Source organism: Ylistrum balloti, unplaced genomic scaffold (genome assembly GCF_031769215.1).
Source record: "Ylistrum balloti isolate Yb309-2 unplaced genomic scaffold, AGI_CSIRO_Ybal_v1 Utg369732, whole genome shotgun sequence".
Classification (NCBI taxonomy): Eukaryota; Metazoa; Mollusca; class Bivalvia; order Pectinida; family Pectinidae; genus Ylistrum; species Ylistrum balloti.
The window spans coordinates 98114-122685 of NW_026781946.1; the positions used below are offsets into that span (position 1 = coordinate 98114).

The 24572-nt window shown below is 35.4% G+C and overlaps 2 protein-coding genes across 2 annotated transcripts in view; one reads left to right on the forward strand and one right to left on the reverse strand.

Moving 5' to 3' along the window:
- Positions 1 to 4318: 4318 nt before the first annotated feature.
- LOC132542993 (uncharacterized) lies at positions 4319 to 6954 on the forward strand. The gene is made up of 2 exons (XM_060206445.1): positions 4319 to 4398; positions 5943 to 6954. The coding sequence occupies exons 1-2, from the start codon at positions 4319 to 4321 to the stop codon at positions 6952 to 6954; spliced, it is 1092 nt and encodes a 363-aa protein (XP_060062428.1).
- A 5514-nt stretch (positions 6955 to 12468) lies between these two features.
- LOC132542997 (autophagy-related protein 2 homolog B-like) overlaps positions 12469 to 24572 on the reverse strand; it is a 72805-nt gene continuing 60701 nt past the window's right edge. Inside the window, exons 33-43 of the mRNA XM_060206450.1 lie at positions 24450 to 24489; positions 23741 to 23873; positions 22761 to 22928; positions 22202 to 22303; positions 21337 to 21680; positions 21101 to 21173; positions 20833 to 20915; positions 20265 to 20386; positions 19661 to 19815; positions 19038 to 19184; positions 12469 to 18462 (exon numbers count right to left, since the gene is read on the reverse strand). Coding sequence (XP_060062433.1) covers positions 18229 to 18462; positions 19038 to 19184; positions 19661 to 19815; positions 20265 to 20386; positions 20833 to 20915; positions 21101 to 21173; positions 21337 to 21680; positions 22202 to 22303; positions 22761 to 22928; positions 23741 to 23873; positions 24450 to 24489 — 1601 coding nt within the window. The 3' untranslated portion in view covers positions 12469 to 18228. The remainder of the gene's footprint in view (positions 18463 to 19037; positions 19185 to 19660; positions 19816 to 20264; positions 20387 to 20832; positions 20916 to 21100; positions 21174 to 21336; positions 21681 to 22201; positions 22304 to 22760; positions 22929 to 23740; positions 23874 to 24449; positions 24490 to 24572) is intronic.

Sequence of the window (24572 nt, forward strand, 5' to 3'; positions counted from 1 at the left end):
TAAATACATCCCGTACAATGTAGATAAATACATCCCGTATAATGAAGATAAATATATACCGTATATTGAAGATAAATACATCCCGTATAATGTAGATAAATACATCCCGTATAATGAAGATAAATACATCCCGTATAATGTAGATAAATACATACCGTATAATGTAGATAAATACATCCCGTACAATGTAGATAAATACATCCCGTATAATGTAGATAAATTCATATCGTGCAATGAATATAAAACACACCGTATAACGAACAAAAGCTTTGACTCCTAATGATCTTCAATGATGCTGAGAAACAAATTTGTGTAAAACCAGGGATGGACCTAAGGCGATGTTTGTATAGAGAGAACTTGCATTTAGCAAATTTGTTTATTTCGAGAAATAAATAAATGAATAAATAAATGCGCGTAATACCAGTGTACCAGTAATGCTTATGAAATAATGTATTATTTCAATGTGTAATTTCAATGTCGCTCTCATTTATAATATACTTACTTTCGTTTTGTAATAAAAAAAAATCGAGTGCAGTCATACTGGGGACAATTTATTCGTGTAGTGAAGTTTAATGACGGATTCTATTTCAAATAACCCGTATTTTGGATGTCTTCGGTCCCAGGCTGAACGATTGGTGTCCGGGATCGAGGATGTATTTGGAGGGGGACTAACTTTTTAAAAAAAAAATATTGTAAAGTTTGTTACTATCGAGGATTAAATAAAACATAACAATGGTTTGCTAAAAATAGAGCTACCGAATAAAACAACCATTTTGTATTGTACAAATCAACCGTTACATGATCAAAATGATTAGTCAGATGAACTCTTTATTACCTTTTTACAACATTAACGATTCAATTAAGCCACGTAACAGAATAAGAAAGTCGTTTCAGGTGGTACCATACTATATTCACAAAATCCATTGGAATTAAGTAAAATATGCTAGAGTAGAAATTTGCATTACGATTGTTGTTGTAGTTATTCAGTTATCATATAATTAATTGAGGGTCGAGGGATTTCTATAGTTAACTGTACACTCCAACGCCTTGTTATTGGTTAGCCCCGGAATCTAAATTGCGGTCGTGTTTACAATGACGGTCATATAAATGTCACGTGCCAAAAATGTTCGTTGATAAGTTAGATTATTTTCTTTAAATTATCTTTTGGGTATACGACATACTGGGATTATACATAATATCAATAAACAAGACGAGTCTATTTAATTGTATATACTTAACAACACTTCCAATAACCAGTGTGCTGTAACATTAACCTTGTTTTGGCGGGAAATGATATCGTTACGTTTAGTTGTATTGTATAACTACTTGTCTACGCATTTGACAATACATACAAATCACAAGTTTAACCAAACAGTATCAAAGTCAATAGTGCATGTACATCGTTATATGTGATCTAATGTAGAATTTAAATTTGTGGCGGGTAAGAAAACCCAATCGACCGGAAAATGCAATCTACATGAATAGCGCGCATGAGCGAGAAGTACCCGTGCAGAAGTAACTGCCGGTTGATCGTATCGTGCAGATGGCGGACATTGATTCATTGCCTACCGTTATAGAGCTAACTGTACTTACATAATTATAATATCATATTGCCATGAATTGGACTGGTCGAATCTACTTAAAAAGCAACAGAAATGTCAACGAAAACGAACGAATTAAAGAAAATGCTTTTGCCGCCAATGTCACGTAAGTTAAGTCAGTTTGACAAACGCAATCTGACAAAAAAAAAAACGGTTCCAAAAATTAAGTTAGACAGGTGGACATTTTCATTAATTATAACAAATAATTTCATATGTGTTATATAGGAGACAGGTCGTTACTTTAACAGTGTTTCTTTGAAAATTGCTTTAAAAGTTATGGCAAAGAGGTGAATTTCCAAGTCCTTGGTACGGATGTCGCATGATTTTAGGGAAGAAAGCAAGGTTACGGGAAATAAATAATTTTTGTTTGGATTTGTATGGCGTTCAAAACTGACTCCTAAAACGTTACGGGAAAGTTTTATTAATAAAAAAATCAGCTGAATGGATAGATCGACAGAGATATAAGGAGGAATTTTCTTGTAGAATAAAGAACATGGATTTGTATCTGTAGGGCCATATATATACCTGATCTGATCCCCACAAATCATTTTGCTTTTGAAATGGAAAGTTACATCAAAATGTGGAAAAAGGACATTTTTGCCATGATTGATTCCAAATCAAATACCCAACTGATTAATCTCCAATTGTTTTTGGTAGTACACTAGTCCCTGGTTATTTCTAACCTATGATTGATATTCGATAAAGAAAAAGAATAGAAAAATCTGTTGTACATGTTGGATGTGACTTTTATAGCAAAAGATAGGTGTTCTCTCCGTACATATATAGTGAGTTTAATATATATTTATGTGTCAGTCCTGTATTTGTCTTGGTTACTATAACAATTTTATGAATTAGTTTGACATACAAATGAGTTGCACTTGAGTCGGTTCCTTGTCTGCAGAAATCTTGTAAGAGTAGAAAAAACTTCATCAAATAAATGATTGTAAGACATTACAATGGAGAGAACCTTAAGGACTTGCATGAATTCTCTATGTTCATATCCATGTATTATAGTTACAATACATATATAGATTGACCATGGATTGGGAGTTTGTGTTAAGTCCTTGTAGTTTACTTTTCTGCTGGTTAATGACCTTTTTCTTGTCAAGGGTCACCAACACATATGATTCATTGGTAAGACTTCGATAAATCTGCATGCAGACTTTTCAACAAAAAAAAACTTGTAAATTTCTGGAAAATATTGACAAGTTATATACAGATTTTAGACCCCTCTGTAATGATTGATGAGCATCGGTACTTTGAGAATATGTTAATGACCAATGTACAGGTACTTTGATTTATTTAATTACAGGTGGCAGAAATGTAATGTATGACTCTAATTACAGAAACTGTGAATGTATCGTACACCACCTTGGCGACCTTAACAGTATGTCCTGTAACACCGGCAAAAGACAATGTAAATAAGCCGAAGAGAATAAGGACAAGTTACACTCAGACACAGGTCAATGAATTTGAGAAAATCTTTGTCAACAACCAATATCCTACCCGTACATTGATTGACAAGCTCTCCAATACATTTGATATACCTGTTGAAAGGATGAAGGTGAGTTTGCATGAGATTATTACACAATAATATCGGTTGAAATAGCATATTCAAGTTAGCTTGCATGAAGTAATAGCAAATAGGAAAGAGGAAGTACTGTTGTAAAAATATCAAATCATAGCAGGACTTTTAACATGTAAATTTATGGAGCACAGCATCTCTGCAGTAGACTTCAGATATGATGATACCATCAATTGCATTAAAACAATATTCTGCTAAAATTATTGTATTTATGCTTTGTTATCTCCCTTTCTTTTCATAATCCATGAAAATCGTTGATTGATGGAGGAAGTTGTTAATTAATTTTGAAGGCATTCCCAACATTTCTAAAGGAGACACTGTTCATGATAGCTCCCAGTATACTGATACTGTAGTCCTCCATATTTATACATTGATTTGCTTCATGTTCATTTTGCCATTTGAGGATTACCAATTACCAGGTATATAAGAGAGTAGTACAAGTATAATCAATCCCCCCCACACTCCTCCTCCTACTTAAATTCACTCTTCCTGTTTGTGGAAGAAAAGGGCAAAATTCAATGTAGGGTAAAACTTTTTGGGTAGTGTAACTGCAATCTTTCTGTGACAAGGTTACAGTATTTTTTTTATCATAATCATGGAATTGGTGGAGTTGAGGTTTGATCGTTTGTGTTGGGGAAGGGAAGAATTTAACCTTTTGATATTACATTAAACCAAGGAGTCCTGCCCAAAACCTGTGACCCATTGTACGCTGGTGTGCTTATTAAAGTATGATGATTAAGAATTTAAACTGAAACATGCACTGCAGTAAATGTTTGTGAGCTGAATACTAGGCTTGGACTTATCTTAGACTTATCTTATCTTTGGAATTAGTAGAAAAGTTATTGTTGTACGTTCAAAACATTAAAAATGTGAGTACCCTATATATGAGTATTTAAATATGTCTTTTTTTCAGACATGGTTTCAGAACAGAAGATCCAGGCTGAAGAGAACCAGACAAAAAATCACAAAACATTCATCTGCCTTCCATAACATGGACACCACCATGGACAAGCAGCCATCCGTTAACTGCTTTGGAGAAGGATCCACAGCAGTTGGTTGTGGCAGTGACAGAAGGTTAACCCAATGGTCTTGTGGCCCCCCCACCCACACACCATCTACTAACCAAGCATACATGAATTGTGATAGTAAAACTGTGTACTCCGCTCTTTACCATCACCCAGTGATGACACCTTTTGAAGTCAGACTTCCGAAGTAAGTTCAAATCAAATGACCGTTAAACATGCTAGCTTCCCTGATCTTCCATATTGATATATTAATAGACTGGCAGTCTCTCTGATTTTCTTTTTATTTTGGTACAATATCTCAAGTTCTATTTGGCCAATTGCTCTCAAACTTCAGCCAATGTTTCTTTTAAGGAGTGATTATGTGGGGATGAATTTCGGTTAAGAGGACAAAGGTCAAGGTCACTTTCTATTAATAGAAAATTGGTTACTGCAAAACATATTCAGTTCTGTTTAGATAATTATACTTTGATTTTCTCCCTTGTTTTTCACAGAAAGTGCAAGGTCTCGGTTGCTTTACATTTTCAGAGGTGAAGGGTCAAGGTCACCATTATAATGAACAAAAATGAGAATGTACAACACAAAAATATATATTTGAATGATACTGGTAAATATTTACTTATGACATAATGAAAGATAATGACAGAAATCATATGAAAAATCAACTGACAACAAGTCAAGGTCATCGGGTCAAAGGTCAATGTCAAACTTGAAATATTTTACTTGCAAATACTTTTCTTCAGACTTATGAAGCAGTGTTGATCAGAATCAGTTTAGAAATTGCTTGACCACAGGTCAAGGTCACAAGGTCATCTATGAATAAGCTTTTAGTGGATAATTTGTTATTATATTTTGAAACAAAGTTGGCATGAACCAATTTGTAAAGTTCCCTATCGAGTTCAAGATCAATGGGTTTATTGTTGCAATCACATTTAAATACTTTCAAATACTTTGTCATGGCATTATGTTTTGAATGATCAAAATGACACAAGTTAAGTATAAGATAACTTTGTATGTCATGTCAGCATTCAAAATTTGATTGATAAATAATTTAATATTAATTCAGTATGATATAAAAGATGATAAGAATTGCTAAGTAGAGTCATTCCCATAACTAAACACACAATTAATTACTTCTTAGTTTGCACAAGTTTATATATCCAAGTTGCCATAAAAGGTTTAAAGAATATATCCAACATTCCTTGTATTACGTATTGTGGTACCTTTCCTGACATGTCAGTATAATAGTTTGCTGACGTGACTGTTGCTTATCACTGAACAACTTTATGAAATTTGATTGGAAACATTCTTTTAATGCGCAGGATTGAACTATGTAGTAAAATAGTTTTGAATCCAAGGCAGTTTGGGACACCCATAGAAATAAAGGATACTCTTTCAATCAAGGCTATGATCTTGCAATCTGACAATTATCTCTGGAGTTAATTTGTTTCCAAAGAGAAAAGGTTTTTTTTATCAGTATTGGCCCAAGACTGGTTAAAGGCCCAACTCCTTCCATATGTAATATGTTACCTGCTGATAAACTCACTGCCCCATATTTCTTGAGGCTGTTAAATCCTGTAACAGGTTTTTGGACATTTAAGAATTGATCTGCTCAATATACTTACGACACACTAGTGCTTGCAAGCTCTGTTGACCACCTTCCCTAATTTTGTATTAGTTGACAATTTAGCCACTACAAAAAATAAATTTGATGTTATTTTGTTGTATCAGTAGAGAACACATGGCTGAATACTTCCAAAGGTCATCAAATCACGGAAGCCATATTGGAAACCGCTCTTGCCATGTAAAGCAGGTATGCATGCAGTTGGCCACACCGACTAATGTGGGATACACTTTCCAGGAAAGAATTAACTATCCATATGTACCTCAGGATGGTAGGGGCTTGCCTTCAAATAATCAGACAGGAGGGTTTAGTGTGGAAAACTCCCAAAGAGTTGACAATATGTGCTCACATGCATATAATATGAAAACACGTGGTGTCAGACATACACCATGTTCAGCTGGTGTTAACAACTATAACATTTCTGGATTCTCTGATAATTCCAAACCAATGTACAATTTACTACTAAATGTTGGACAGCTTCAGTTATCGTCATATCACATGGAAGTAAATGGCAATGCCACACTTTATGAACAGACATATAGTGGTCATGATTATCATAATGATTGCCAGTTAGGAAGTAATTGTCAGAGTGTTGATGCGACTCTTCCTAGTTCATGTTTCCCGATGCAACCATGGCATGTGGTGAACACCGGCCATCACACCCTACAACCTCAATCTCATTCCATTGCATACCCATGGCAGTTTACTCATGGACAAGATTTCAGATCTTGGAACATTAATCGTCTCCTTCTGAGCTCACAGCCTTACCAAATTGATTCTATGCAGATCTCAACAGATGGCAACACTCTGACCACTAGCAGATTCAGAAATGAAGTGCCCATCTCTAGTTCCAGTTTGAACTTTAGACCTGTGAAGGACCTGGTGCAGCCTGTTGACAACTATTTCAATCATTCTTCTAGATCTTTTGATGACAACACTAGCACAACAAGAACCTCGCAGGACTCTGATATCGACTCTCTTGAATCATTTGGAAGTGGTCCATATATTGATCAGATTGACATGACGGCCAATCAATTGTCCGACTTCAGTCCACATGGTCCTAGGTCTCCAGAAAGTTTTCGTGGAGACACGCCCCACCCCGAGCTCTGGTGCATGGACTAGAAAATGAAAAAAATATAAGCTTCCTTGCCTAGTCATTCATGTTGTATTTGATGTCCCCACTGTTTGATAGGGATGGTTTTAAGAAGATGCTGTAAAAATGTCAACAACAACAATACATTCTTTAGGGGGATGAAGTCAAGGTCAGTGGTTATATTTTGTAAGGGGAGGTTCAGTGGTCATGGTTATGTTTTTGGAAGTAGATTCAAGGTCATAGATAATATTTCGGAGGAGGAAGCAGTTGTAGTGTTTTTAGAGATGGATTAATTGTTAATGGAAATGAGGATTCAATGTCTGGTGAAATATATTTTTTTGTGAGTGTGGAATTAGGGCATAGTGGGGATTCACAGTAGTGGTAATTAGTGGTAATTTTTTGACAGGATTTCAGGTCAGTGATAATGTTTTGGAGGAGGATTCAATGCCTGGTATAATATTTTTTGTGTTTTTATAGGGGGAGGGGATTCATGATAGGGATAATATTTTTTTCGGAAGAGGATTCAAGATAAGCCATAATGTATTTGGAAGAAGGTCAAAGGTCAGCTAGTATTTGAGGGAAACCTTAATGGTAATGTTAGAAAGAGGACCAACACTGCAATTTGAAGGAAGCTTAAGGTTCATGGCAGTGATGCACCTAATTTATTTATGTTGCTATTGTTGATTATTGTACAATAATGATTTAGGGAAGAGTGCTGCCAATGCTCGAGAGAAAAATTAAGGTTTGTGGTAATGAATGAAGTGAGAAGAGGATTCAACTGAAAGCTGTAAAAATTGGAATTAAGTGGAATTGTAGTGAAGTAAGGATCAGTTTTTATATGGTGTTGGATGTTGAATTAAAAATAGGCAGTATTGACTCTGTTGAGGACACGAATGGAATAAAGATCATTGATGTAGTTGAAGAAGAAATCTACATTAATGTTTTTGGCACTTGTTTGATGCATTGTTTTAACACTGATCATGAATGTCTACATCTGTTTAACTTTTACTTACATAACTTTATGATTTATTCTTCCTGATGTATACAACAATACAAAGGATTGATTCCTGATATACTCTTAAGCCAACTTTCTTTCGCATGTGCTTTACTATTTATGAAATTATGAAAATTAATTGCATTAAATTAAAACATAGATAATGAAGACTGATTTTCATGGTTAATATTAGTTACTTTATTAAATGACTATTTATTTGCAGTTTAACATTTATGTTCATATAACATACAGCATTAATGCTGTAAGAATGGTAAGTTCTTTGTCCAGGAGAAAATATCTATGGAAGAAAATCGTCACCAACATGTTATATGACTGAAATTTTCTAAGTTCAGTAGTCAATCAAATGGGTTTCCAGTACTGAGAAAGTCGTGTCCATTGAATATGATATTTTAAGTGAATGTTCAACATTTGCAAATGTAAGGATTATATACTAGAAAATAGTAGAATCAAGTTATTCAAACCACAGTATTTCACCTCATTAGTGTATTCCCATCTTTTTTTGTTGGAAAGGGGGTTGCTTGCTTCACTGATCTACTTAACAATATTGAGTGTAGAATAGTGTTGCTGAAATTTACAAACCTCAAGTTTTATGTTCTCAAATTGTTTCCTGCTACAGAAGTGTTCCAACACTCTTAAGATAGAAAGTTTTCCTGTGAATCATTAATGTACCCTTTTTGAGTTTGAGTAAGAGCACTGTGCATTTATGTCATTTGTTTAGGTTTAGTAGAATTTCTATAAAATATAGAATGAACTTCTCTCACAACTTGTTGATTTAGATTTATTGTAAAAAAACAATTCATTGTTGTTGTGTTGGCTTCCATCACAGGGGTCATGTGTATTGTAACTTTTCATCAAATTCATTATTTCATCATTTCATCATTATTCAGATAAAACACTAGTTGTGATTTAACATATAAAGTTTGGTCAACTTTTTAATCCCCTACAAGTGAAATAAATGGGGGAGGGGGGACAGACTTTTCCTCTCTGCCCATCTGTGCTTCCTATGGGTGTTTCTCTCCTGACCATTCCTTCTCTCTGTGTGTACGCACAGCAGTTTTATTTCTTGCCTGATTATCAGCAAACCTCATATGCAGACAAAAATAATCAGGGTTAGGTCAAAGTTAACATCACAATTAATTTTTTTAGAAAATCGTTTTTAGTGCTTTAGTGGCTCCATTCCTTGACAGATTCTCATCAAACTTCACACACGCAAAAGTTAAATAGCTTGCTTGTTGAACATGATGCCATTTAGGAGACCAAAAACATAAATCTAGGATGTTTTAATTCAAGAATGACTTAGACAAACATGTTTTCCACATCGATTGTAAAAATTCTTCACGATAAAGTGTTTTAGATTTGTTTCTGTTTTGACTGCAGTTTACAAAATTTGTCATTCATAAGACTAACATCACCATTCGTCATAAATATGGAACGGAATGTGACGTACAGGTTTTAACAGTGATTTTGTTAATGAGAGAAAATCAAAGTGCTAATTTTTATGGTAAAATTGTTTGCATATATTTTTGTTAAAGCTTTGATACTAGTTAAGTATTAGTGTGATTACCAGTGATTGTTATACTAATGTGTTAATCAATAGTTGTCTCCCCTTTGATTTTGCATTAGATAAATATAGACTGTTTCATTTGTGTTCATTATTTGTTGATTGACTCCTTGTGCAGGCCATTTCTGGTTTGCATCCATTATATATATAATATTCTGATGAAGACCAGGCAAATGCTGTGAGTAAGATGGGATGAAGGGGCATCAGTTTTAAGGTCACCTGAGACAAAGTCATTGGTGACCTATTGCGATTATCTTTAATGTTCAGTGTTGTGCGTCCGTAAACAACATTTTCCAATTCTCAAAAACTCCTGGACAGATATCAACAAAATTTTGCAGAAATCTTCCTTGGCCTAAGATAAACCAGAAGTTTGAACTGTACATTCCAAATTCAACAGGGGCCTGAGGGGCGGGGCCAAAAATGGTCAAATTTACTCGCGATTTTAAAAAATCTTCTTCCCAACATCCAGATATGGTAGAATCAAATACATGTAGTTTTTATGGATGGAAGCATCTTGGGGTGATTTACCAAAATTGTGAATTTCATGGCCCCAGGGTCTCGGCATTTCTCCGAGCAGAGGGGGATGTGTTAAAGTTTACTATAGTTTATATAGGAAAAGTAGATTTTTGAGCATAATTTGTTTGGTTTCCATTGGAAATATTTAAAACTTGGTTAGAATAATGAGTGAAGGATGATGGCTTGGTGGTATGCCCATGATTTCAAAAATCATCTTCTCAACACCCATGTATAGTAGAATCAAATGCTCTGTATGAATGAAAGCATCTTCTGGTGCTTTAATTACAAAAATGGGTCTCGCATTTCATTCTGGGGAAGAAGTTTCTTTTAAACTTTACTGTAGTTTTCAAAACAAAATTGCATTTTTGAGTATAATGTTGTTTATTCACTGGAAATAACTTTGTAAAAATTATTAGTATAGGATGACACACGTCGTCGTTGTCTGTACAAAATTTTCCCGGACTTTTTTCAGTAATGCTTTGAGTTATCAAAATGAAATTTGGCATATGGCTTTTTGTTGCTAGGGTACAGATTAAGTTCGATTCCTGGCTGTCTTTGACCCTTTTTTGGCAGAGTTATGCCCTTTTCAACTTAGAAAATATCCTGGGAATATTGTTTTCTTGTCTTTCTTTGGTTATGCTTTGAGTTATAGAAATGCAATTTTATATATGGTCAAAAGTTACGCACCAAGTTTGCTTCTTGGCAGTCTGTAACCCTTCTCGGCAGTGATATGTCCCTTTGAACTTGGAAAATTTCTCAGGAATATTGCTTTGCGCAGTTTTCCCTTTATGCTTCAAGTTATAGAAATGAAAATTGGTATTACAACTTGATGGTTGATCGTTGCACATCCAGTTCAATTTCTGGGTGACTGTGACATTTTCTGCAGGCGACACATACAGTTCTGAGGAACTCTTGTTCAGTGTCACAATTTCTTTTTCAAGACACTTGAAAGCTACCCTTTAACCTTTACATTCAATATTGCTTATCTCAGATGACTCAAGGCCGCCCTTGTTTGGTTGAATTTGAAATTGGGTGAAGGTCACTCATTTGAACAAACTTGAAAGCCCTTCCAACATGATACCAGTCCCAAGTTTTTGACATGGAGGCAATTTGATATTCAGAAGGTGGTTATTGAAAAAGTTTCAGGCATTGAGATAACAAATAGAAAAGGTTTCAGTTTTTGGTTATACATGAACATAATTCTTGTCAATGATATTGTTGATAATATATGAGGTCATGAGGTAAGATTTTAATCATATTAAATGTTTCCTTAAGTGATGTCAAGAACAGGAGATGAAGTGAATCATCTTCGAACGATTCTCGTGATTTTCATTGTAATGTGGTTTGTATGACAACCTAGAAGATCTTTCCTATTTCACACACAACAAGGATATGGCTTACAATATCAATGCCAGATAGGATTTTACGTTGATGCTTTCACATGACACTTTGAACTATATTACTGTTCACAGGCTGTCTTATGGGTCATTACACTGAGAAATCATCCTGGAAGACTAAGCTGCGGTCTCGGAGTGTGGCTTGGTTGTGCTGGTCACGCCTTGGTCTCCCATGGATCTTTGCTCTTACGTGATCAAGTCTTGTTATGTATAACCTGTCCCAGACCTTACCTAGATCCATACCCTCCCTTCTCTTCCCATTGGCACAAAAGCAGAGGATTAAGGTGTGATCTATGTGCACTTTTGCTTCAACCAATAAAGACCTACCCTTTTGTTCCCATGGGCATGACTGTCCAGTAGGTAGCTTCATCTCCCAGGCTCCATTTCTTTTTGAGGGAGGTGTACTGACCAAAATGTTCCCTCTGGCGTTCACAAAGCCAGGGAACAACCCAATATTTCTTCTTTGTATACTTCTTTCATCTTCAGCCTGGTTATCCTAACCAGAGGGTCTTGCTGCAATTACAGAGCATGGTGCTGGAAAATCATAGCATGATGCAGAGTGATTAGATACATGTCTTGTCAAGGCTAGTCAACTCGTAGCTAGATCAACCTAGATCGAGTCTTTATCTGCCAAGGTCGCATGTGCAAGAATAGAGGGTAAACAGAACAGTGATCATTATAGTGATGCGAGGTTGTGTGTGATTTTTCCAGATCATACTTGGTAAAATGACACCATTAATGCCAAATTGTTACAAAGAAAATTGTAGCAGCATGAAACAACAATATGGACTGAATAGTGAAACTTAAACCTAAAAATGAAATGAATATGTTGAACTCTTTTGGTTTTGGTCTTTCTTCAGATATTTGAGGAGGCTCAATTTGAGTAGGATAATCTCCATTACCAATTTTGTCGTCAGACATCTACAATACTTGATTTCTTTGAAAAAAAAGTCAACGGTTGAAGCTGCAGAATTGAATAAATTTGAAGGCAAGGACGATGCAGTCATGGTATAAACTACATATGCCTTTAAATGTGTCCAACAAGCCAACAACATACTTTATTAAAAGACTTTATTCTGTAATAAACAGAATTTCAATACATGATCAATAACATGACGCCAGTACGTAATCTACAAGGCAAGCACTCACAGCATAGTGCAACTTACCACTTAGCACCATTCAACATGTGCAGTATGAAAGACAAGGACAGATTAAATACTAGATTTTGGTTATGGTAATTCTGGACATCACACTCAAAGTATATTGGTGTATACTTAGGTATAGGTAGCTCTAATGTTACAATCACAACATCGCAGTTACAGATAAACAGTATGAATAACAAATTGGTAATGCTGTAGTGATTTGTTCATCAACATTACTGTAATTACATTGCCAACTTTTATGCCTTCAAGCTATAAAAAAAATCCTTTTCCAGAATTCATATGATAGTTTTTTGTAATTTATTTTTGATTTTTTATTAAGAAAATTTCAGTAGATACTAATCTGTGTTATACAAGGACCAAACATTGATTCTCCCACTATTCCTAAATAGAAAAAGGTTGGCAGGTATGATGATGCCACAGATAAACACAGAAAAGATTTACAGAGCAGAAGGGTAGTGTATCAACCAGACAATTGTACCACCAACTTCAAATAACTTTGCATTTCACAGAATTATTTTTATCAAAATTTTTAAAACAAAAAGGAAGATGTGAAAAATTCAAAGTGTTTTGGTTAATCATCTGAAACTAACATTGGATATATGACGATATATTCACAACATCAAAATAAAAAACCTCTACAAGCCAAAACCCTGCTGGTGACTTATTACTCTGTAAAAAGCAGTACTTCCCTATTATAACCAAAACAGTGATACCTTAAAGTATTTCAACTGGATCAACTGGTATTTTATTTGTCAAAATAATTTCTTCAAAAGATTATAAAAAATGATTAATTTATAAAATCTTCATGCATCAGTGTCACTACTTTAAGTAAAGGCAACATGTAAAATGAATCATATGCTACTGAACAATACATTTACTGACAAACTGATGCTGTTTTGATGGACAACATCAGACATTTTACTAAGTATTTCACTATAGAAAATGGAGATAACTGGGTACTGTTACCTGTAAAAATGCACAATAAACACCAATATGGGTGACAGACAAACTAATGGGATGGTCCCTGGCAGGATATCATATCCCCAAAGCTAAAATGGGTAAAATGTAGGGAATATCACAAAACAAGATTGTGGTGAGGTTAATGATGCAACACATTCTATCAATACTTAAATACAGTAAAGCATGCTTCTCTCAACTCTGTACTCGACAAACACCTCACAATTCTGTTCTGGTCAGACATCCTGCAACTCTCTACTGGTCTAACACCTCACAATTCTGCTCTGGTCAGACATCCTGCAACTCTCTACTGGTCTAACACCTCACAATTCTGTTCTGGTCAGACATCGTGCAACTCTCTACTGGTCAGACATCCTGCAACTCTCTACTGGTCAAGCACCTCACAATTCTGTTCTGGTCAGACATCGTGCAACTCTACTGGTCAGACATCCTGCAACTCTCGACTGGTCTAACACCTCACAATTCTGTTCTGGTCAGACATCGTGCAACTCTCTACTGGTCAAACACCTCACAATTCTGTTCTGGTCAGACATCCTGCAACTCTCTACTGGTCAAATACCTCACAATTCTGTTCTGGTCAGACATCCTGCAACTCTCTACTGGTCAGACATCCTGCAACTCTCTACTGGTCAAACACCTCACAATTCTGTTCTGGTCAGACATCCTGCAACTCTCTACTGGTCAAATACCTCACAATTCTGTTCTGGTCAGACATTCTGCAACTCTCTACTTGTCAGACATCCTGCAACTCTCTACTGGTCAAATACCTCACAATTCTGTTCTGGTCAGACATCCTGCAACTCTCTACTGGTCAGACATCCTGCAACTCTCTACTGGTCAAACACCTCACAATTCTGTTCTGGTCAGACATCGTGCAACTCTCTACTGGTCAGACATCCTGCAACTCTCTACTGGTCAAATACCTCACAATTCTGTTCTGGTCAGACATCCTGCAACTCCCTACCGGTCAAGCACCTTGCAATTCAGTTTTGGTCAGACATCCTGCAACTCTCGACTGGTCTAACACCTCACAATTCTGTTTTGGTCAGACATCCTGCAACTCTCTACTGGTGAAACACCTCACAATGCTTAACTTTTCAAACAACTTGCATTTCTGTACTGGTCAATCATATTATATGTACATGTTTGTATTTCAAACACAGCTTGTCATAATATCTAACATAGATTTTCTAAATATGGTAAACCAGGGGCTACAGAAATAGCCATCACACCATCACTGTCAGATCAATTAAGGATATTTGTATGTTATTAATAGAAAGATTATGAAATAGTATTCGCTAGCATGTTATCTACTGCTTTGTTTTTACAATTGCATTTCATTATGATCATGACATAACATTGTAACACATGTTCAACATTCTCTAGGTTACACACCTGGCCAAACATACTGGCTTAAAAACTCCCAATATCTTATGAAGGACATGTTCATCATAGCAACAGATACATAACACGTGTTCATGTTTTTTCTTCATCCATGTTTGTGATTTATTACATCAAGAATCTGTCAAAGGCTCCTCTGATACCCACTGGTCATAAACACTACTGCTCATTTGTATGGTATCTCAGGTATGGCTTGAATTTCATTGGTTATGTTGCCTATATTGAATGCAGTGAAGTTCCTTCTATATAAAATCATTCATCATCTAATGAATATATCGTGTTACATAGTATACATCACCTTCAAATCAAAGGATTTCACCAAAGAAAAAAAACAAACATTTTCTTGCCTCTGACAAATTGCGGAGTGTTATGAATAGGGATGTTGAGATGATTCTCTGATTCAGGATAAAATGTTTAATCTCACAGGAGAGGAATATTTTGTATGTCGATATAGAATCCTACATACGTGTAGGCTTTGTTACTGATAAAAGTAAGCTGGTGCAATTGTAGTGCTTTTGTAATTCTCAAAGGAGATGCATTCTAGTGTCATACTAATGATTTCTTCATCTTAAAGTGGTAAAATTGCAAACTGTGATCCTGTGCAATGATAAATATTCCACAGGAGCTGTGATCTATATCGAAATCAAAATCCTCCGAATTCCAAGACAGGTACACAATACTGCAGTGTCCACACACACAAATGAGATCAATTTTATGTTACTTAAACATTCTTAGTCTATTACCACAATTTTTGATCACTTGAACAAAAGCATGTTCACTATTGAACATGTTGTTCTCATTTTGGGTGATAACAATCTAGAACCTAAGTTAGATAAGTAGAAACACTAAGGTGACTCAGCTCACAATATTATGCTGAAATAGATTCATGTATTTTTACTATCAGAACCACTGAATAAATCACTCCATAAAAACATGTATTATTTTTCACGATGTGAACCAGTGAATATGTCATGTTATTTTCAGTGCTTTATTTTTTTTTTCAAAACCTACAAAGAACACCAATATTCAATAGATACACACGCAAAATATAATACATATCCTCGGTAAGTTCAGTGAGTCTATCTACTCAATATAATTCAAAACATGGAGTGATTCAGATTAAATGTTTCCTGTTAGATAATTCAGGTATAATCAGTCTATATCAGGCCATGACAATGGCATACATTGTATTACAATGTTTGAGACAATCACTAACATATTAATAATAAATTGATAACCTTACAGTTAATTTTTTATTACTGTACACATAGTGTATTCATACCGACAATACACAACAAAACTAAGTTGGATCAAACTCTGAACATTATTGCAACAGATTCACGCTGTGTCGATACCATGTAACAAGTGTTCAAATAACTACACACATAGATATATTGCTTTTTATATGTACAATGTTAAATCTATTCAATCAGGTTATCACAGACATGAATTACATGTACATAAATTAAGTTACTTATATTGAATGTTATAATAAATTAACTTTTCCTTCTATGTTTAAAGTGACTGAAAGTGTTAACAAGTCACTACTTCAACATTTTTTTCAGTTAGGTAACTACATCTTACATACATACCATCCCCATCACAACTCCATCTTAGAGCCAATTTATCAATTTATTCTAAACATACTCACTATACCAATCAAGAGAGCACATATCCCAGAAAAATTATCACAATGTAGGTTTACTATCAGTTAATTCGTGCATTAAGGTTGTCGAGAGTTATTTGACAAATGTATAACTCCGAGGTTGTTCTGAAGTAACCCTAATATTAAAAGATAAGGAACCATGTTACAATGTATCATGATACTATACAATACTGGTAACGTCCACAACAATAGCATTTCATATTATAATAATGTAATTTCCCAATCTTTACAATACACTTATACCTAAACCAATACCTTACACAGCCATTTGCCCCATGACTGATACACTGATACACCACATGATGAATATTATTTTAACATGTCATCAGTCAATTTCCAATTATAAATATGTAGCTATATGTCATTCAACTTTTCATATCTGGTACTCAGGTGTCAGGAAAAACTACAATATAGATCTGTCTACATTCTGGTGTAGGTATCAAGGAATCCTCACAGTTCCTATACTATTATAGGTATCCAGGACAACTTGCCACAACAATATACCAGGTAACACAATTTCTATTCCACTCTAGGTATCCAGGACAACCTGCCACTACAATATCACACAGTTTCTATGCTACTGTAGGTATCCAGGACAGCCTGCCACTACAATATCACACAGTTTCTATGCTACTGTAGGTATCCAGAACAATCTGCCACTACAATATCACACAGTTTCTATGCTACTGTAGTTATCCAGGACCTGCCACTACAATATCACACAGTTTCTATGCTACTGTAGGTATCCAGGACAACCTGCCACTACAATGGTTTCTATGTTACTGTTGGTATTTGAGGCCCATTCACTTCAATGCTGATGAACATATAATTCTGCATAAAAGGATGAAAAAGTACATTTCTTGGAAGAAACACTTAATATCACTCTGAGAATGAAAGCCCTGTATAAGTAGCTATATCACATGTTTGAACCCAATCCACTCAACATCTGTACACTCTAACAACCACCAGAATGAAGCTGAATCTAACATTGTCCGAGTTAATTAATAATACAAACACAGAAATGATCAGTCATAATACACTCCAGGTCTCGCGCAAGTACGACAACGTAATCAAATCACTTAAATGATACTAGACCAAAGATTCTATTGATGATTTGTGGAACCCATGATAAGCCAGATAAATACATATTTGAAAAGAAATAGAGATTGTATCAGAAATCTTTAAAATGGCAATTTTTAAAAGCTATGCGAAGCAAACAACTACTGAAAATATTGTCGTTTTAGATATACTATTAAACTCGCCTTACAGTCACACATGATCTTACCACATTTCAGCTGTCTACAAAAATTTTCAGATACCTTCCACTTCACCAATGTATTTGTAATACAAAGGAGAATGTTAATTATGACCTACTTGTTCTAAGCAAACAAAACAGAAACTTGTAGTTTTAAGAGTATTCTTACTTTTTTCTCTTTCAACTTGTCCTTCGATTAAACAAGAATACAATTCATACTCTCTCCCTCTCACAATGTCTGTAGAAACATTCACTTGTCCGATACTTCATCTGTAACAACCACTGTTTACACTTATCCACTGCTACATCAGAATCAAAGTTTGCTAAAAACACATTCAGAATCTCAAGGTGTTAACTGATACACTCAGACTTCCACTTTTCCTCATCCTCCTTACGAGCATCAGGTTTAATTTGGTTCCTCATGCCGCCAAGCACATTGGAGGTGGCCTCTGAAGCAATGATAAGAGGGGAGATAACTGTTGGTGGGATCTGTCGTATCACTCCTCCCATGGCTCCAGTTACACCTTTCTGTTCATGCTCCTTTGACGCCATGAGGACAATGTTCTGGGCTGTGTCTGAGAAGCCCTGTAATAATCAGAAGTATACATTATATGTTAGACAGGGATGGATAGTGAGGTTAGCAAGCTGTTAAGAAGATGTAGTATATGCCTGTTTAGATATATATGATTTTGTAGCGAATTCATCATTATAAACAAAGAATCATACAAATAATATCTCTTAAAACTGTTCTGTTATATAGAATAACAATAAAAAAATTCTTTCATTAATCCTTCCTAAACAATGATATACAAATATTAAGTTGCTACTTTGTTACTTTTATATCTATATGTTATTTTTCCAGGAGAATATTACAATATATCAAAACAATCCTTCATATCAGTTCTTCAAAAGAATGATAGGTATTTGGTATAACGCTTAAGATCTGTTAATATGTGAAGCATATTTCTTCCTGCTCTTCTATAATACCTCGATACCAAGTAAGTTAGACACAGATAGTTGCAATCATCTTAAGACACATATAGTGTGGTAATCATCTTTAGACACAGATAGTGTGGTAATCATCTTTAGACACATATAGTGTGGTAATCATCAGAGTAGAACAGCAACCTGTGACCAGTTATTTTTGTGTGATCACCCACCTCTTTCAGTACAATATAAGCATTGGTCATGCCTTCTCGGAGGTCAGCAGGCTGACCAGATCGTCCATACTTTTTTCTTCTCCGTAAACCCTTGTTACGTACACTTGGTCCAGGAGATACCATATCAAATGTCACTTCAGCTACATACTGTATGTCACAATGAAAAAAAGTTTAACAAGGAGAATCCAAGGTATTGTATAAAACACATTGTCATACACATCCTATACAAAGACAAAATGAGGTAATCACTACTTCCAGATATTAAGGTATAAAGACATTAAGCCATAAAGAAAATTCTGATTGGTTCATTTCATCAGACTTTTTTCTAAGTTATGAAGATCTAGAGTGTCACATCCCTTTGTTATACAAATAATTGATGTTTCTACTTTTCATTTTTGAAGATGTGCACAAAAAAGTTCAGAGACCTATTTTGAAGTACCTGTCTGAACTGAACAATACTAAGAAGTGTTTTAATTACACAAATAGGTTCTAAATAAGATATATGGTTTCTACAACTAATGAGAATATTAACACAGAATGATCAGCCTTGTAGGGAAGAGGATGGAAATCAAATTATACTCTTGATACCATTGATTCTGAATTTGACCTCTACACTACCTTACCTGTACAGACTGGACAACCCTGTTGGTGAGTTCAAGCACTGCCATGGCAGTGGAGGTTGTAAATGAACTGGCTCCTCGCTGGATACCACGGACAATCCGCCCATCTTTACGATACTGTTCCACAGGTAACCAGAACAGATCTTTCATTCCTTGGGCTGTATCAGAAACAATATAGTCAATTTTGTAGGTAGGCGGTAAAATCATTCCAGCACTGAATAGGAAGGTTAATAATTCAAGCGTGTGCTGGGATTTATATTCTTCATTATAATCAAATCATTTTTCCAAGTGTGATCTACAAAATTTTTAGCATTGTGTAACTAGAAAATTTGATCTATTTTAATATGTAATTTTATAACAGCTGGATATATGAACAGGTGCCCTTTTCAGTGAAGCTGCTTGAATCAATTCCTCCAATGGATGTGAAATTAATGTGGTCACCTCTCTGAAGATTCCTATTACCCCCAACCCCCCCTGTCAACTGCCTCTAAACACTATACCAATAAGTGTTTATAACATGATTTACATCTTGTTTCCTGTGAATACAGATATCAATCTGTAAATCTGAACTGTTTTAGAGACAGGGAGGAAGCATTGGGTCACATACCAAGCTGGACAAAAGAGTGCATAGGTCCCACACCACCAAGTATACTGGGAAGCTGGTTTTTCCTGATGTCAGTTAACCATTCATTGATAGCATACTGAAGGAGCCGGTCCAACCCTAGCAACCTGAAAAAGTAATCATACATGTATATGAAAATTACAAGACAAGAAGTGACCAAGATATCAACCATTTAAATAACATAACGATAACATATCAAGGGAACTGGACAAAGGTCAAAATAAAGGTTAGATTGATCCATTTTTAGCTCAAGACACACTGCCTGGCCAAGGTGAATCCATACCCCAAGTATGTAGTTCCAGGGACGAGTGGTGAAGGACAAACTTTTTCTTTGATGCACATTGCCTGACCAAGGTTAGGAAGTTCCATTGACAAGCAGTGCAGAAATTATAGCCCCAACAAGATAGTGAAAGGACAGACAGACATAATTCAAAACTATAGTACCCCCCCCCCCCTTCCATTCCGGTTGGTTCCCTGTGGGGGACTATAGTAAATAAATGATGGCTTTATTTACAAGATCAAATAAATTTCTCAGATGTTTGGTGCAACTTACCCATGCTGATGATTAATTCCTTTCAATTTCAGCTCAGAACAGTTTAGCTGGGCTAGTCCTGCTAATAGCCCTGTAAGGGCACCCTGAAATGTTCACATACATTTACAAATCATTTCAAGTCATAATATTCTATCAGTCAGGGGGAGAAAAAATAAAAATCCTATATTGAAGAAAAGAAAATGAAAATAAAAACCAAAGTAGCATAGTTGAGAGCATGTGAAACGATTTTAAAATAAGATTACAATAGACATTTTCTGTTAAAACTTACATGTTCTCTGTCAACTCTCTTCTTTCCAGTGTAATCTAATCTAATTGGCACATCAGGTGAAAATATGAAAGACCTGCAATATGAAATGCAAAACTGAAATAAGTTCTTGATTTCTGACCATATTCAAATTGCATATCAACTTCCCGTCTGTTTAATAGGTAACATATAGTACTGGGTAAAGTAACCAATTTCATCATTACATTATTCTAAGTATAGAATATAGGTCCATAACTTACTTGAAGAATACTGGCTGATAAGATGCCTCCTCCTCCTCCTCCTCAGCTGGTATTGGTGCATTATCAAAACCAGTATTGGCATCATTAGTAGTTATCTCCCCTCCAAGTCGCTCTTCTTGGAGCTCGTCAAACCTCATGAGCAGTTCCTGTGGATCAGTTTCTTCCTCAATAACCTCAGGATGGCCGACTACCATTACAGGTGGGGGAGGAGAGGGAGCATTGGTTCCAGAGGCTGATCTTGATCTTGGCTTGGTGTCAGATTTGGGTGGTGAAGGACTGGGGTTAGAGTGACCTCCCCCTCCAGACACCTCAGTGAAAAAAGTTTTCAGGAAGGCAAAGGAATCCTAAAAAGGATAAGAATTTTTAGATTTTAGGATAAGCAGCACCTCTTTCAACTCTGATTTGATGTAAGTCTTATGCTTACAGAACTATGCTAGGCCAACTTCAGAAATTTCTCACTAGATGAAGCAACACCTTCCAGATGTCCCTCATTAGCCTTCGGATGTTTAAACAAGAAAATGAAGCAGCATTTTTTATTTCCATGTTTTTATTTTGTTTGTGGCTATTAAACTACTTAAGTAGTACGTAGTCCTCTTGTCAGTGTAGCACCATACCTAACAAGATCATCCCTCTTTGAAAGCAAAATAAAACAAACAAAATTTAATTATATAAACAACCACAAATACAGTTCTCAACAAGAGAATCAATATCTTCATTATTGTATGTTAAGTGGGTGTAAATCAACTGCAATATGTAGCACTGCCAGTCCTACTACGCAGATACCTAAATGTTACCTGAAATCCTTAATCAGCATTAATGATTGTTATACGAAATCTGACAAAACAGCTGTGACAGCGTATCTCACCTGGTCTACATTAAGTCGTAGGGGTTGGACAGAGATGCGGAGGGCACATTCCTCTGCCTTCACGGTGGGATCTGGACGTGTGTGAATAGCTTTCACTAAAAGCTGTAATACAGAAAACAAACAGTTGGGATATGGAACGGGATAGTACCAGGTATGTATTGACTAATGATAACTACTGGTTATTTTCACAGGTCAAAATTTTTGTGATTTGTTTTAAAACGAACAAAGCATATTTCAACAAAATGAAAAAAAAATTGTGATCAGAATTTAAAAGGACATTGAATACACATGCATCTCATTATTTTACATATCAAACTGATGTAACCATGAAATTGAAACACGAAATAGAGAAATATCGTCGCCAGGAAAGAAACCCAGCAATAAAGTATTATAATTGAAGTAATTAAGTTGTCAGGGTTGCTGTTAATCCCTGTCTTCAACCAGGATCATTTTGAGGCAAAATCTCTTTCAGTAAATGGTTGATACCTCACTAAGGAGGATGCATTTTCCAGATAAGTAGACGGTTTTCGTACATGATGTGAAATGCTTGTATACCTACCATGTTGGCATTGGACTGTCTGGGCATGCTTTCTGAGGAGTAGCGATACAGAAATTTGTTGATGTTTGAGCTTGTGAGACGGTCCCGCAGTTCTAAGTCGCTGATTAGGAGGATCTGTCTGGAGGCCTGCTCTGTGTTACTGGGGTACCGCTCATGCTGCATCTGGACCTATTAATCATTAAATATAAACATACATCAGATTCAGGGTACAGCTTTGGGTATTCAACATGTAGTACTTATACAGTCAACCTTATGTAGCGATACCTGTTCAGGTTAGGGTATTCTAACCAAGGGAGGAGAATTTGGGTCAGAATTGAGACTATACTGAGGCTCTAAATCCAAATTCTAATTTTGGAGCTGTAACATGACATTAGACTTAGCAATGAAAGTGAGAGTATAATCATTATACATTGTCCACAAATTTCTTACTTGCATATCTAGTCTGGACATTAACTGATGATGATTTCAATGACCCAAAGACATCATGAACGATAAAGTGACCCAAAAGGTTGCCACATTTTGAATGTTACTGGCATCAAGAATCTTTAGTGAGGAAACAGATTACTAAGGTTGTGCACAAAAACAAAACCAAACGATCTTGTTTTCACTTGTTTAAGTCTATAAGAATCAGAATAAGGATAACACTACAGGATTTTGTAATTTGCCGTGGTATATCATGATATGCTGTCTGAAATCTATCTCCACTATATGTCTTGAATAAAACCACAAATTTTCAAAGGATTAATACAAAAAAATAAGTTCAGTTGATACTGAATAGTTGAACAGAAACAAAAATACAGCATACCATGACTATACCTGAAATTTAATAAACATTATGAGATCTTGTAATTATATTTACACTTTTCGTCATAAATTATTTTGAAATCTATTCTTAAATAAAAATCAACACAAATTATTGGGAGTGGATTTATAACCCTGACGTCTAAGCAAAACTTTGTGACCTTGACCTGTATACTAACCTTAGTGAGCTGGAGCTCCATTAGTGTTGTGTTGTCTCGGCCGGGTCCACCACGAGATCGCCACGGTGACCTATTTACATTCTCTGTATTAGACTTAGTCGTGTACCGCATGCTTAGGAGAGGTGACCCATCACTGTAACAAATATCTTAAATGATCTTAATCTAGCTGAATATATAACTATACTTACACTTCAACCTCTCAAGTAACAGCAAATGGGGCAAATGAAAGGATTTTCTTTATAATGAAATATACATGGAATCTTTAGGTGAATCTGCTTCATCTAATATCCTCTACAAGTAATCCCAGAGGATTCTTAGCACCCACCTTGAAAAAAATAATTTCTCTTCTCAAACAAGAACCTACGTAAGTACAGATCACAGAATGATGCAATCTGTGCAGGGAAATAGCTTATGTTATACTTGATTTCTAATTAATCCAAAAATGGAACATACACACATACACATTTAAGCAAAATTAAAACCAAGATTAAAATTATGCATTATTTTGCATTTTCTGAAAAACAGTGATAACAATATTACATCTAATATCCACACAAAATGAAAAATCGCCTAATGGTATTTCTGTTTATTTCTGATTTCCCATCTGACAACTAGGCTTCAACGGGAACATATATGCCACGTTTCAACAGAATTTAATCCACAGGTTCTGAATAGTAACTTCCATAATTGGCTGAACATTTGTACTCACCCATGATCTTTTGATCTTGTAGAGTACACAACTTCTTTTTCTGTGTAAAACATAGTAAAGAAACTATCATCATTAGGAATACAGATTCATGAAAAATCATCCACAGATTCCATTGAAAGATCA